Genomic DNA, 15,558 nt, shown 5'->3' with positions numbered 1-15,558 from the left:
CTTCAACAACAATATAACTTCAATAGAAAGCTCATATTTTAACACTAAAGATATAGTAAATGCAAAACCCGGTGATTCTTCAATTGAAGAGAAAATATTTAAACGAATAGATTAAGATTTGCGTTGTGTGTCGAGGGACAGGGGCAGATCTGAGACACGGATTCATTTCATATTTTCACTTACCAAGTATTATGTTATATGAATTTCTAAATCACAGGTATATACTCCAGGAATCATTCATAATTTGTTACACAATAAAACACCAGCTGGTTTTCAAAGGAAATAACACTCTGATACCACTATCGAAAATCCGAGTATGACACATACCTGCTGATCAGCTACACTGCTATTGAAGCTGTTTTTATCAGGTTCTGTTAAAGAAGGAAACGATCAATGAGAATAGTCGCCAAACTAAATAAAAACAAACATATAAGCAAATTAATTTACTTTTTCAACGTGACAACTATCTCACAAGCAAACTATGAAAAATAAACTAACAATTAAAAACACAAGAGTAATATTTAGACTATTAAATAGTAAAAGTACAATAATTTGTAGAATAATGGAAAGGTTATTGGGATAAAGGACTGATCATATCCATGCCATACCTTATGCCCTAGAAAAAGTAAGAAACAAAAAGTTGCAGCAAGGTAAAGTATAGAAGCAAAATATCAAGCCATGGCATCAGCATCGGCTACTAGGATTTGGGAAGGTTAAACAAATGACAGTCATTTGAAATAATCAAGCTACAGTGTGTATTGCCCCTTATAAATAGTATTTCATGAGAGAACTAAGCTCAGTGAGATGAATTATCATTTCACTTTCAATATAGAGAAGACAATATATGGAGACACTGTCACTAGTTTTGCTAATTCAAATGATCAACTAGAAGATGTTTTCACTAAATCATAGAGACGGCCTCATAGAAGCTATATATAAATATATAATAACAAACCTAATGAATGTGATCTATATACTCCCGTTTGAGGGAGAGTGCTAGAAAATAAATGTAAATAGGATCATTATCGTCACAAAAAATCATGTAAATAAAGTAAATAGGATAATGTTATAAGTGTATATATGCATGTATGAATGTCACGAAGCTCCATTGTAGAATACACAAATTTATTCACACGTCTTCTCGTTTTTTTCCTTTTACAATAGACTACAAAACCAACTTGAATCCTGATCAAGTACATGCACAACTATAAAGTAGTTAAAATTTCAGCTATTGAGTAAATAACCATGTTCGTAAGTCTACACTTCAACACCCTCAAATTTAAGAGTCCAAATCACGTTTTCTACGTAGCACTAACACTTCAGATTGAATATGTGTCTGGTGTCCAATAAATGCCAATGTCACCAGCACACATAGTTAGTTATATTCAGTCACTTTTACTTCCTAAATTATTATCGGTGTCACTATGTCAGTGTTGTGTAGGATGTCCATTTATATGCTTTATAGTCCGTTTTCCATTGCATAAGTGTCCGGGTCTAGTAATAATTTTATGAAGGTTTCTGATATGTTCCGGTAACCGACACCAACCCATGTGATTACATTGAGTCACTTTAATTTTCCTAAATAATTACTGATGTCTAAAGGTCAGTGTTTGTGCAGTTTTCCATTGCATATTTAATCCAAACAAAAGTCAAATCTATAGTACTCCAGAACTTCCCAGCTTAGCTAAACCATCAAACTATTTGCTCATTCAACAATAAAAATAAAAAATAAAAAAAATCACAAACTTTACCTACCCAATCAAATTATCATCTCAAAAAAAAGCTAAAACAAAATGCAAAATTAGAAGGAAAAAAACCTTCAGGTGCATCATTTTCAGAAAACTCCTTCTCAAGAACACGATCGAACATCTTAGCCAAAGTACCATCATTAGATTCAGGAGCAGAAGAATTAAGCATGTTACCATAAAACCTATCACGAGTTTCTTTATCGGATCTACCAGGAGAACAAACCCTAGCACAGATCAAGATGTGGATTACGCAAAACCAGAACCCAAACACACTCAATTTCTTCTTCGCCATTGTTGCGCGAGTTTGGGGTTTTAAGGTTAAATTGGGGAATTTGATTCTGCGGAAAACATGGAATCGGGAACGGAAATGGAAACTGTATCTGGATATCTTGTTCTGCTTATGATGATGGTGCTTCTAGTTAAGTTGTTTGTGTGTGTTTGTGGAGGGGACATAGAGGAAAAAAATTCAGGGATATTTTGGTAATTTTGTCAATATATTTTCTCTTTTTAAAAATTAAATTAAATAATTAAATATTATTATGTTTAATTGTTTAGGAAAGACTATCAAATTCATCTTGGGAAGATAAATAAGGAATAATATTAAAAAATATAGTCAATTTGAATAGGAAAAAAATTTAATTTAACAAAAGTATTTATTACATTTCACAATAACATGACATATTTTAAAGTGATTCGACTTTGCAATTTTGCAAGCACCTCTTTTATACGAATGGTAAGAATAAAATATAAATGTCAATTAGAGCAATTCTTCATAATTAATGACACTTTTAATTTCAGTAAAAAAAAAGACATTTTTACTTCAGAGTTTGATCTCATATCAATATTTTTAAATTTTCTAAAAACGGTTAGCTTCAACTCTTATATATAGTCCAAAGTTATGTCATCAAAATGGTGCAATAATACACAGGAGTAGCCAAATATAAAAGTACTAGTGTGATCATGAATCACTCCTTTATAAGTTGTCATTTGATTTTAGCCAAATATTATTATTATTATTATATGTATTTGGTGTTTTTATTCTTTAGTGTGGTAAAATATTTTAAATGATACAACATAAAATACGATGATATTAAATAATTAACATTCATAAAATTGCAATAAATCATTAAAAAAATTAGTTTCAATTATAGAAATTGTATATTTTTGTAATTTAATTAATAGTAAGTAAATAATTGATTCATATAGTTGATTCTACGTCATCGTTATAAATTACATTGTTTAAATTATATCACATCAGAGTCTAAAATTATAAGAGGAGATCAAAATAGAAAAAATTTAAAATAAATAACTAAATCCGTAAAGGATTAAAGTTAAAAGAAACAAAACTAAAATTTAAAGAAAAATATTAAAATTATTTAATATTTTAAATATCTTAAAGTAAAGGGATAATAAATATTTTAAAAATATAAATAAATGTCTATTATGACTTATGAGACCACATAACTATAAATGTCTAATTTATATGAAAATTTGATCTATCTATTGTATAACATGAGAGTACTCAATAGTTTAATTGTTAAAATTCAATATCATAGTGTGATTAATTAAGTGAAATAATTCAACTCAAAATTACTCATAAACCAATGGACAAAAGAAGAAATCATATTTGCTTTCTTCATAGTTTATTATTTGGACTCTCAAGCCTCACCATAAAGATATATTACTTTTTTTAATATAGGTTTCCTTTTCCAATTTCCTAAGTTATGTAGAAAGGAAGAAAAGTATGCCTTTTACATTTTTTATAATCTTCTATTCATTTTAGTGGTTGTGTCCATTTCTTTCTTACTTTTGGAGAATTTTCAATTTCTATGGCATTGACATGATGCTTTTTGCTTTTGAAAAAATGGATATATATAACTTTCATTAGGTTTCATAATTCATTTTCAACATATTACTACATTATTTTTTTTCACTTTTTATTACATAAATAATAAATAATGATAAGCTTTACATTGGGTGGTTTAAAATTTTCAATCATTATTTAATGCACAAGAGTACAAATTAACTATCAACTTCTTTTTAAAATCAAAAAAATCTATAAAAAAACTACCATCCTTTTTCAGTATATTTTCCTTTCTCTTTCAATTACTAGTTTATGATATTGCTCTCAATAGATAAAAATAAATACATCACCAAAAAAATTAGACGAAATATTGTTTTTTTTTCTTCCTTTTCTATATGCTTATTTCGGATTAAGGTCTTATTATTGGAAAGAAGTTGTCAACTAATAGTAATAGTTGTTGAGTGTGGTCCCTTAATACTTTTTTTTTCAAACAAAAAAAGTAGAATAATGACATGTCTCTATTGTCTCCATTCAAAGTAGAGTGTGCTATCCACAAGTTCAACAAACACATCTAACAATTCAATCTTCTTCTATTATCTCATTCATCCACACCATTGCAAACTCCAATACTTGTGAAGCCAAGAAGAAAAAAAAAACACAAATTATAAAAATTAAAAAATACCCTTTTCAATGGAATCTGTTCTAAGCCAAGTTGGTGTAGTTTTCTACCAAAAGACACAATTAATTGAGAGAAAAAGGGGAATCATAGGTACCAATTTCAACACTTGTTCATTTGGTATTGGTGGAGTTGATGTTAAGAGAGTAAGGAGTATGGTGGTGGTGAAAGCAGAAACAGGGGGTGTGAATAGTATAAATCCAGATATAAGAAAGAACGAAGAAAAGGTTGTTGATTCTGTTTTGGTTAATGAACTTTCCAAGCCTCTTACCCCTTATTGCAGGTAAAGGTTTAATTTTTGAAGTTTTTTTTTTCTTTTTTGGTTAATTGTATCATTATTTGTGACTCTTAATTTATGTGATGTTAGTATGTTATTATTATTACTAGTGAAATTAATACTTTTTTGTTGGTTAATGTTTTGAAATTGTTGAGAGTATCCAAATTTAAATTCAAACATAAACAATTATTTGTCAGACTTTATTTATTTATCGATTAAAAAATAAATTGTTAGAGCCTTTTCTATTGTGAAACTCTAGTTTGTTATTTTGCATTGAGGTGAAAATTTCTGGTTTATGAATATACATTTCATATCACAGTATGATTATATGATCTGTTTCTGAAAGTGGCTCAAAAAAATGTCATTTATGATGTTAATTTTTGTTTCAGCTATTTCATACAAAATTACCAATTTTTTTGGTTAAATTTTGTTAGTCAAGATTATGCATATGAAAAACTGGAATAATGTCAGTGTAGCATAAAAAAAGAGCAAATCTCTTGTTGAGATATTAGAAAATTGATAGTTGATAAGATATCAGCAAGCATTGTTATCATTGTTGATCTTAGACTCCACATAAAGAATTTGGTACTACTAGTGAAAAGTTTCTTTATCATATGCTTCTATAAAATAAGGTAGTTTTTTTTTTTAATTATTGACATTTTACTAGTTATGATCTTAGCATCAAGAATTAATGCTTCATATATTATTGCAACTGCTAGATTCATATATTAGTTAAACGAATAAAAACCTAAATACTAATCTTCCATTGATAAAAAAAAAAATTAGTGTAGGGAACCTATTAGAAATGTTACACGGTAAATCACTTATAAAATTATTTTATCATAGACCGTTATTTAAAAATTATTAGAATTAATTCTAATAATGGTCGACGATATTTCTTAGAGAAATAAGAGCTCGTGACTCATCTCGTCTGTATGGATGAGATGGTGACTTAATTGACGTCGATATAATACGAAATATATATTTATCTTCTATTAATCTTATTAAAATATTATTATTTAAGTCATTATCTCAGTTATAAAAATGAAGATAATTATTAACTTCTACTCTTAAGAAACAATTTTATGCAATCGTTGAAATTTTAAACATTGTTCAAGTATTAGTTCATAGTAGAGATAGTTCATATTAAATTTGTCGAAAACTTATTGGTAGAATCTATAAAAGATTTGAAAAGGACCATAGTAAATCATGACAACATTGATATGATTTGAATCAAACGAAAAGTCTTGAATTTTCCCTAGCTATTAGGGGTTGTTTATATCTAATCTGATTAAAATCCCAAATCAATCTAAAAAAACTAAAAAATTGCATAAAATCGAATATTATTACATATTTTATTTTATTTTGTGAAAATTGTTTAAATCAGATTTCAAATTCCCTTTTCAAAACTTAATTGCAACGGATATATAAATTTAAATACTTATTTATTTTTTATTAATATAAAATATTGATTAATCTATCATATAGTTTTTATTTTATGTAATTTTCATGTTTAAGTAAAACAAAAACTTATTTTTTTTATTTTTTTTTTGCTTTGGTACAGATGTTGGAGATCAGGGACTTTTCCTCTATGTGATGGAAGCCATGTAAAGCACAATAAAGCTACTGGGGATAATGTTGGGCCACTTCTTGTGAAAAAATAAAATTAATGATTTTAACTTATGTTATGAGAGAAATTACATTTTTAAAGGTTGTTTATGTATTACATTTCAATGTTAGAAATAAAATGTGGCTTAATTTGCAACTCATTTTTATGCAGTTTGACTAATTTTTAATTATCTTCCAAGTTTTCAAACTGGTTAATATTTAGCTTTAATGACTTACATGATGAAAGATTCATGGTTGGTCATGAAGTTCTATACCTACTTGCTTAACATTGATAAGTTTAAATCTTTCAACTTTAATGTATGATGAGCCCTAAATTAAAATATTATTTGAGGTATTTTAAAATTAATAATAATATTTTATTAAAATTATTTTTTATATGTGACTAAAATTTTAAATTAACTAATAAAAACATCAAAAGTCTAAAATGTTTATTAATTAAATCTAAATAATAAAATTGATTCAAATAGATTTCAGTGATTGCAATCTTTATTATCAAACAACCAATTGACAAAAGATACAAAAGATATATTATATCTTTTATGAGGCCTAATTTTGAGTCTTAATATTATGAAAAAAATAGAAATCTAAAATATAATTTTATTAACCTAAGAGTTGGACCAACCCTATTTCCGAATGATTATATTTTAATTAATTGATTATTTAATAAATATTTGTCTCGTTTATGATTTTGTATAATATGAATAATTTATTATTTGTGCATTATAATTATGATCTTCTTTATTGTCTCATTTATAAAAATTTGTTTAATTACTAGGTGTATTTATTATTATTATTATTTTCATACATATTCCTTATTAATACAACTAGTTTTTTAAAAATATTAAAAACCAAATTTAATATTTTTAAATACAAATGTTATTTTAAGAAAACTAACATATTAAATGAACACATTAATTACATTATTTTTTTAACAAAACTGAACAAATCAATTAAACACATTAATTACATCATCAATTTTTTTAATAAAAGTGAACAAAAAAAATAGACTGAAGTAGTAATTTTTAAACACTAATTCCCGCTAATTTATCTATACTTACACATTTTCATTAAATGCATCAAACTAAGTAATTGTCAGCTAAGATAACTCCAATGCATTGAAACTAGAAGTTTGTCATTCAATGCATGAATTAATTAATTTGAGCAGATAAACTTAATTACATATAATTAATTACAACGATTCAAAGTTTACATGAACCTTTCATTAATTGCTTTCCAAATGTGTAGGTCGACTTTAATGTTTAGGAAATCAATGAAAAAATTAATTTCTAATGTTATCTCTCTTCTCTAAGGAGATTATCTAAGTTTGAGAATTTGAAAAAAAAAATTAATTGCTTAATATCATTTACTTGGGTATATGTATGATATGCCTAACCTCAAATATAAGACATAGCATATGGAATTCAACCCATATAGTGGATAGTTTATTTAACTAATGATAGCCTTCATTCCTTTATTAAGCTGCCAAAATGATAGCCTTCATTGCATGTGAATTAATGAAAGCATTGAGCATTCATTATTAGACGGCTATCTAATAACTATGGGTTGAGATATATTGTTAAATTATTGGATTTGTATCATTTAATGATAGTTGCATAAATTTAAAGTGATTAGTCATTTTGATAACGTCAAACGTATGAAATTGTTGCAAATAATAATAAAACGGTAATACACAATGTTGAAGGGTTACATTATCACTTTGAATTTAACTTTATTTTTTAATTTGATCATAGCTAGTTGTTGAATTTCTTTATTAAATTACTCTTTACTATTTTTGCTCTATTTTATTAGTGCAGAATCTTTAATTCCAGAATAATCTCCAATTCTTAGTAGATTGATTTAACATTACAATTAAGTTTTACAGTACAAGAATTATCTTATTAAAGTATTGTGTATGCAAATAACTCATTGGTTTCATGACTTGCATTTGTCCTTAAATTACAATATTATGAATTTTTCATCTCAGACATTCATAAAATCAACGTTCGTTTCAAAATATGAATCATAAAACAATTTAAAGTTGATCAAGCAATAAAAAACATTAAGCACAAATATGAGAAAAATAATTCAATAAAGTCATTCATATAACTAGAAATCAAATCAGACAAATAATGGTTTCATCTTGTTTCACTCATCCATAACAAAAAAAGGTTTAACTACTCATAACAAAGAAACAAAAGATATAAATTAAAGAAGAATTACAAGAAAAATTCATAAATGATTATTGATAAAACTCTTCAATGGTGATAGAACCAGTGTCCTCTGAGTTTCTCTGATATGACACAAGTCTCCACACTTCAAAATAGCTAAACAAATCCCTAAAAAATGAGAAAAACGCTATAGGGGTGCTCTAGTGCTCCTGGACAAAAATAGATTGTCAAAATCTTGCAGAAATGTGCCCCAGATGCATGAACTTGCGCTCCAATGCAAAACATATGTTGTCTAACTTTTTATGCATTTTTTTTACCTCATTTGAGTTTGAATTTGGTTTATGTGTACATAAAAGTTGTAATTATGGAGTTTAGCTTTCATTTTCACTTGGTTTGACTTCATTTAGACGTCTACAATTCCATATATGATTGAAATACTCTACATGGATCATGACGATATCTCACCAAAATTCAACAATGTACTAAAACAATACAAAGAAATTTTTTATTTAATCAAGGATATAACAACTTAAACATGTCACTAAATTCAAGGACTAAAATTGATAAACTATATCAAACAACTTCTTAAATAAACTCATGATTAAAGATTAATAAAATTAAAAACAATGAAAAATATGCATATGATGAATAATTATTATATTTATTGTTGGGTGAATCAATGGTATGAAACTAATGCACTTATTACCATTACACAATTTCAATACAATTATTATTCGTGCATGAATCAAACGATCCATGTTTTTTTACAAGATTATTAATGCATGATGTTGCATGGTTTCATTTTCTCAATTCAAGTGCACATTCCTTAGAGTAAAAATCCAAAAAACTTAAGTAATTACAAAGGCATGTGAGTAGGTGTTAACCTTGATTTTAAGTTTCGTAGAAGTCTACCAAAACATCAAAAGATAAAATGTTTAGACGTGATATCTTGACAAGTTTTATTATTTATCAATTACTTGACAATCAAACAATTAAGGATGGAGCAGTTTGATGGTTAGTTCTCATACGAGTAAACTACTAGATAGGTCATTGACCGTGAGAGCTCTTCTCAAACACATCTGACTCGTCCACTTCTATTTTATGTGATGTAACCTATTAATTAGCATTGTGTAATTAAAAATTAATTAATATTAAAATTAAAAACTAAAATTATTACAGTTATTAAAATGGTCTCTGGCTTTGCCCACTTATTTTCAATTTAATCTATTTATTGACCTTCATTTTTACATATTAGTCATTATTAGAATGAAAGTCGTGAAAACTATCAAGGTTATGTAAATATCTTCACAACTTATAACTCAAATACAACATAAATTATAGCATAATAAAAACCATCATATGACTATTGATTTATTGATGTTTCTAGTCTTTGATACATTTAAATTTTTTCATCGCTAGATGCCCCTAAATTTGGATTTTAATGCTTTGCTTTTAATGTCAATGTTTGTACTATGAGTAGACAAATTTGAATTAAAAGTTTTCTCATTGAAATGCGTCTTGAGTAATAACTATGTCAATTTAGTCTTTATTTAAATGGATTAAAATTAAATATTCTACTAACACACATATTTCAATATATTTTCTTTTATTAATTGAAATTCACAAGAATATCACCAAATTATATGAATTCTATTTAAATTTGCTGAGACTCATGTGAATTTTAGTTAAGAAAAGAGAATGTGTTGGAAAGTGAGTGTCAAATAATATGTTCTTAACATTATTCAATGAGTGAATCACCAAATTGTCCCATGAAATGGTAAAGGTGAGACATTTATCCTTTGAAAAATAGGCAAATAACATTTTGAAATTGAAGGATGTCAGATAATATAGTCCCTCCGTTAATTTATTACATTAATGAAGTTGACATTAATTATTTACGTGACGAGTCCAACTGTTTACCAATTTATTGATACATAGAAGATTGGTTGATTCCCAATTTTGGAAATATGATGGGCTAATTTGCCCGATTTTGAAAACAAAATAGAAACTCAATTTGTTTTAAATTGAAACTTTATCATGATTGAAACGGTAACATCTCCATCTATATAATTCATTTTTGTTGTTATTCCATGATTTTATATCTACTTCTTCCAAGAGTCTTCATTTATATAATTAACTCTTCTTCCTATTTTATGGTTTTGAAATCATAGAAAATGAAAGAATTTAAAACAACTTATTATTCTTCCTCTAGGGGTGAAAGTTTAAACCCGATTATTCTCAAATGGCATTGTGAAAGAAAAGTAGTTATTAAAGTTGTTGCAACTAAAAATAACTTTGAAAAATGTAATTTCTCCATTTTTGTTTTTCCTTTTTCTCCAATTTTCGCTTCCGTTTTTCTACTACTATCTCAATGTTTGCTCATTAATTTCTCTAACTTTCTCCTCCAAACTAAGGCACAAAAGAGACAAAGCCAAATTAAAATATCATTTTCCCAATCTGGATCCACTCATGAAGATAAAGTGTAGTCCCAAGAGGTACCTGTCCAAGGATAAGCATTATAAACTAGAAAAAAAATAAATAATAACTCAATGATTGTATTGTAAATTTTAACATGATTGTAAGGACTAAATCACTAGTAAGTGAGCAATTTTGTTGACTGATTTGTTTATATTGATTTTTACATATTAAAACATATGGACTTAGAACAACAATTATATACCCTGATGACTTTTGTATAAGACCACCACCCATTAAGGAACCTCCACCACCATTCATGAATGGACCACCACCCTTCAGAAGGCCTACACCGCTCCTCATGAATACACATCCACACTCTAGAGCACCACCCATGATAGGATTAACTCTTGGATCACTAGCCATCAGTGTCATTTACTAAGTCTAGTTCAAGAACAAATGAATCAGATTTAATGTATCTCATTCATAATCGAGGGATGCGACCTCCAAGTCCAGGGTAGTAAACATATGAGTGAATATTTGAAGAATGAAGCCGTTAGAAAATGAAACATTTTGAATCATGTTTTTGTCTTGTTAATATTTTTCTATATTTTGAATGATGTAATTGACACTTATTACTTATTAATATCTCTTTATAAATCATACGTAGTTGTAACATTTTTTGGATGATGATGGTATATTTTGGATGATTTAATTGACAATTATTACTTATTAATTGTCACTTATTCATAGTTAAATGAGATTTATTAATGTATTTTTGGTATTTAGTTTAATTTGAAAAAGAATGTCTCAAATGCTAGTTTATTTATATTTGTAATATTCCTTTGAGAATATATTTGCTCTTAAGTTATAAATTTCAGATATGAAATTAAATACTTTATATTTTCCAGCAACAATGTTACATAAACACATTTAAACTAATGTCTCTCATAATAATGATTCAAAATATTAAAATATAAACATTGTTGCCAAAATATATTTCATTATTTTGACTTCATTCCCTAATGACTCAATTTTGTCCATCAACCTTGTCTTCCACACCTCTTCACTTCCATGATTCTTATACAACGAGACTAATTTGTTCATAATTTTTGCTTTCCAAACATCATATGCTCCATTGTTCTTGGTTGAGGATTTTTTTTTTACCAAACTGTCAATTTTACCAACAGTTTTTCCTTCCATACATCTTGGTCTATTTCCCCATTAAGCAAACCTAACTCTTTAGCTTTATCAACCCATATAAAGAAGTTGCACTTATATATATCATCCAGAAAAAATTAGAGAAATTGGAGAAGAGGCTTGAAAATATCATCTTCGAATGTTCTTTTTAGTTGCAATAACTCTAACATCAATATTTCTTTCACAATAATATTTGAGAATACTATGTTCAAGTTTTCACTCATTTAAGAAGAAGAATTAGTGTTTTTTTATTCTTTCATTTTATACGATTTGAACACCATAAAAAAGACAGAATAATGGATTATATAAATGAAATTTATTGGAAGAAGAAAATATAAAATCATGAAAGAAGAACAAGAATAGATTATATAGATGGACATGTTACAATTGTAATGATGACAGATTTTTATTTTTTTTTAAATGAGTTTCAATTTTGTTTTCAAAATTAGACAAATGAGTCATTTCTATTTCAAAAATCAAACAAATTATTATTTCTCTTACGTGACAATCAATTGACTAACAATTTATCTGACAATATAAACAGTTATCATACACGTTCAGTGGCAGAACTTGAATGAAAATATTGGAGATGCTAAATTTTTAAAATTTTAATGCATAAATAAAAAGATATAATATAGTATTGTATATAAAATTTTAAGTTGTAAATTTATTAAAAAAAAAATATTGATGATCAAACTCTTAACCTTATAAGATAGAGTTAATAAATCAAATGTTGTTTTACAATTTTTATAATTAAATTTTACTTTCTAAATTTTTTTTTTCAAACACTAAAATTTTATAGTTTAATTGTTATGTTTTGTCAATGTAAAAAGTTTTACACTGATATCACATCACAATCATCCATAAATGTGACTTTAAAAGTAATTGTAATAAAAATCAAATTATTTTATTAATTTGACGGTTATAATTAATTAACAATATAAAATATATTTACATTTTCGATGCATACAAATTAAATTCAAATGTTTACACTATTAATATAATTTTCTTAACTACAAAGACAAAAACAATATATATATATATATATATTATATATATATATATATATATATATATATATATATTATAAAATACATTTAAACACAACACATTGTTTAAGATATCAAACATTGACATAGTGTTAATAAAAAATAAGGATTTGGTTTGAGCATTATGTGATCTATTTTAAAATTAAGTGAAATTATATCTCAAATCAATAAAGGTCGAACTTATTGGTTTAGTTCAACTTGAACTCAAACTCATCAAAAAAAATATGAATCTAATTTAATTAGTTTTGGTTAAATTTTTGAGATCATATGATTATTGATTTGATTTTTATATCTCTATATAAAATTCACAATTATATATCTAGATAAAATTCACAACTCACATAGTTGGAATTTAGGTTGAAAAATTTAGTTTATTTTATAATTATAGTAGTTATTTTTGTAATTTTTTTATAAACAACTTCCTCTGATTTTTTTTATAATAGATATTTGAGTTATAATTTGATCAATAAAAATTAATGTATTTGATCTATAACATGAATCAAATTAATCAATTTTTGTTGATCAAATTGTAACTCAAAAGTATCTTATAAAAAAATGAGTAATATTATTAGAACAAAAAACTTAACACAAAATACGATACAAATACAATATTGTGTAAATTAAAAAGGACCACATTTTATATTTATATTTTATTACAAATTGTATTTGTGTCTCATTTTATATCAAATTATATTTTAATAATATTATTCAAAAAATAAAATAAAAATAATAGTATTTTTTAAAAAGTTATTGAAAATTTTGAAGTGGCCGTGACCATCCTATATCCCATAAAAATTCGTCAATGTCTTCGTCAACTAAATTAATGTAATAAAGTAACGAAATGAATATATTACCAAATTATATGGTGAATAGTCGACGCATAGTAATCCAAATTATAGTATCAGCAATATATATCACGATTTTATATAAAACTTAGTAATAATAATACATAAAAAAACTCCTAATCGTCGAACTCTAATTCTATGACATTTAATTCCAAACATGGACCATTATATAAAGTCGACAATGACAGTTGTAACAAACCGATGTCGACGATGAAGGGAATTTCCTCTGTGTGACGGAACCATGTAAGACACAATAAAGGATAATTTTGTTTAGGACGATGTGGCTTATTTTGCGATTCATCTTTATGTCGGTAGTATTAATTTCTCTGTATGAAAATATTATTCTTTATAAAAATATATATATATATATATATATTTTTAACTTCATTTATATTAATTTATGTGCAATTAAAATTAAATGAAACCAAAATAATGATATTTTAAGTTCGAACTTATGACTATACATATTTGTTATTATCATTTGAATCATACTTATATAATATTATATATGTATTTTATTTTGTCAATAAAATAATATAAGAAAATTAAGGTGAACTATTACAATAGAGAAATGAACTAAATAATCCAAAAATGTATGAAATGAAGGTCGATTAAATTTAATTAATAACTTTTTTAAAATAATTGTTTTATAAATATTAAATCACAGTTGTTAAATACTCCTTTCCTCTTTAATATTGATCCTTTAAGCTGTTTTTTTTATCCTAAAACAATGACTCTTTTAAAAAAATCAAAATATTATTATATTAATAACATTTTTTTCTTATTTACAATGTCACAAAAATATATTAAATGAATTTTACTTTTACTAAATAAATTAAGAATAAAAATTTTTAAACTAATAACTTTATTATTTTTAAGAGACTAATGAATTAATATACATTATTTACGTAAAAATATTTCACACAGAAAATTAATCACAATAATTTATGACACGATTATTGTATTAAACAATTACAAAAATGTAAGAACATATTAAAAATAATTATTTTAATAAAACGTCATTATAAAATTAATTTAACTGACGATGTATATTCTATTTTTTCATTTTTAGTATGTGTGAAAACTTCAAAGAATTAAACGTTAGGAAGAGAGGGTGCAATACAGAAGAAAATGTTATTGTTGCAAAGTATACTGTGATGGAGTTAGTTAAATAATAATAATAATAATAATAATAATAATAATAATAATAATAATAATATCAATAAGTGTTTTAAAAACATTTGTTAAAAAAATAAAAACAAAAAACTGCATTAAAAATAACAAATTTAGATATTTAAAAATTTAAAAACACAAGTTCCAATGCAATTTTAATTAAAAATTTAATTTCTGAGTTTCTTAACAAATATTCAATAACACTTATTAATTATGTTAGGAGAAAAAAAAATTGTGCTAGTCTTACGGTTTGTGGTCTTAATCTTAATGTCGATACGAGAAAATATTAATTAAAAATACATCTAATAATAATATTATAATTATTTTTTAGAATACATATATTTTTTACTTTAATAATTTTTATTTTATTTGTTGATAAATAAAATAAATACAAATTTTTATAAAAGATCAAACTTTAATTTCTTAAATAATTTACATAATTGATAAATCATAACCAATTATATATATATATATGAGTGATCTTATAAATAATTATAATAAAATTTAAACATAAAAAAATCATGTTATATAAAATAAAATTTTTACAGATGAATTATATATATATATTAATAAT

The 15,558-nt window shown here is 25.2% G+C and overlaps 2 protein-coding genes across 2 annotated transcripts in view; one reads left to right on the top strand and one right to left on the bottom strand.

The window, feature by feature from the left end:
• Nucleotides 1-2,185, bottom strand: part of LOC101503099 (K(+) efflux antiporter 5) — a 9,582-nt gene extending 7,397 nt beyond the window's left edge. Inside the window, exons 1-2 of the mRNA XM_004506232.4 lie at nt 1,818-2,185; nt 328-371 (exon numbers count right to left, since the gene is read on the bottom strand). Of these exons, the coding sequence (XP_004506289.1) occupies nt 328-371; nt 1,818-2,040 (267 nt within the window). The 5' untranslated portion in view covers nt 2,041-2,185. The remainder of the gene's footprint in view (nt 1-327; nt 372-1,817) is intronic.
• Nucleotides 2,186-4,103: 1,918 nt separating this feature from the next.
• LOC101503650 (CDGSH iron-sulfur domain-containing protein NEET) lies at nt 4,104-6,274 on the top strand. The gene is made up of 2 exons (XM_004506233.4): nt 4,104-4,511; nt 6,070-6,274. Exons 1-2 carry the CDS (start codon nt 4,243-4,245, stop codon nt 6,167-6,169), a joined length of 369 nt encoding a protein of 122 aa, XP_004506290.1. The 5' UTR covers nt 4,104-4,242; the 3' UTR covers nt 6,170-6,274.
• Nucleotides 6,275-15,558: the final 9,284 nt, after the last annotated feature.

The sequence above is a fragment of the Cicer arietinum genome, chromosome 8, assembly GCF_000331145.2.
Source record: "Cicer arietinum cultivar CDC Frontier isolate Library 1 chromosome 8, Cicar.CDCFrontier_v2.0, whole genome shotgun sequence".
NCBI classification, from domain to species: domain Eukaryota; kingdom Viridiplantae; phylum Streptophyta; class Magnoliopsida; order Fabales; family Fabaceae; genus Cicer; species Cicer arietinum.
The sequence above is the reverse complement of the archived record's forward strand: the minus strand, read 5'-3'. Positions and strand labels throughout refer to the sequence as shown.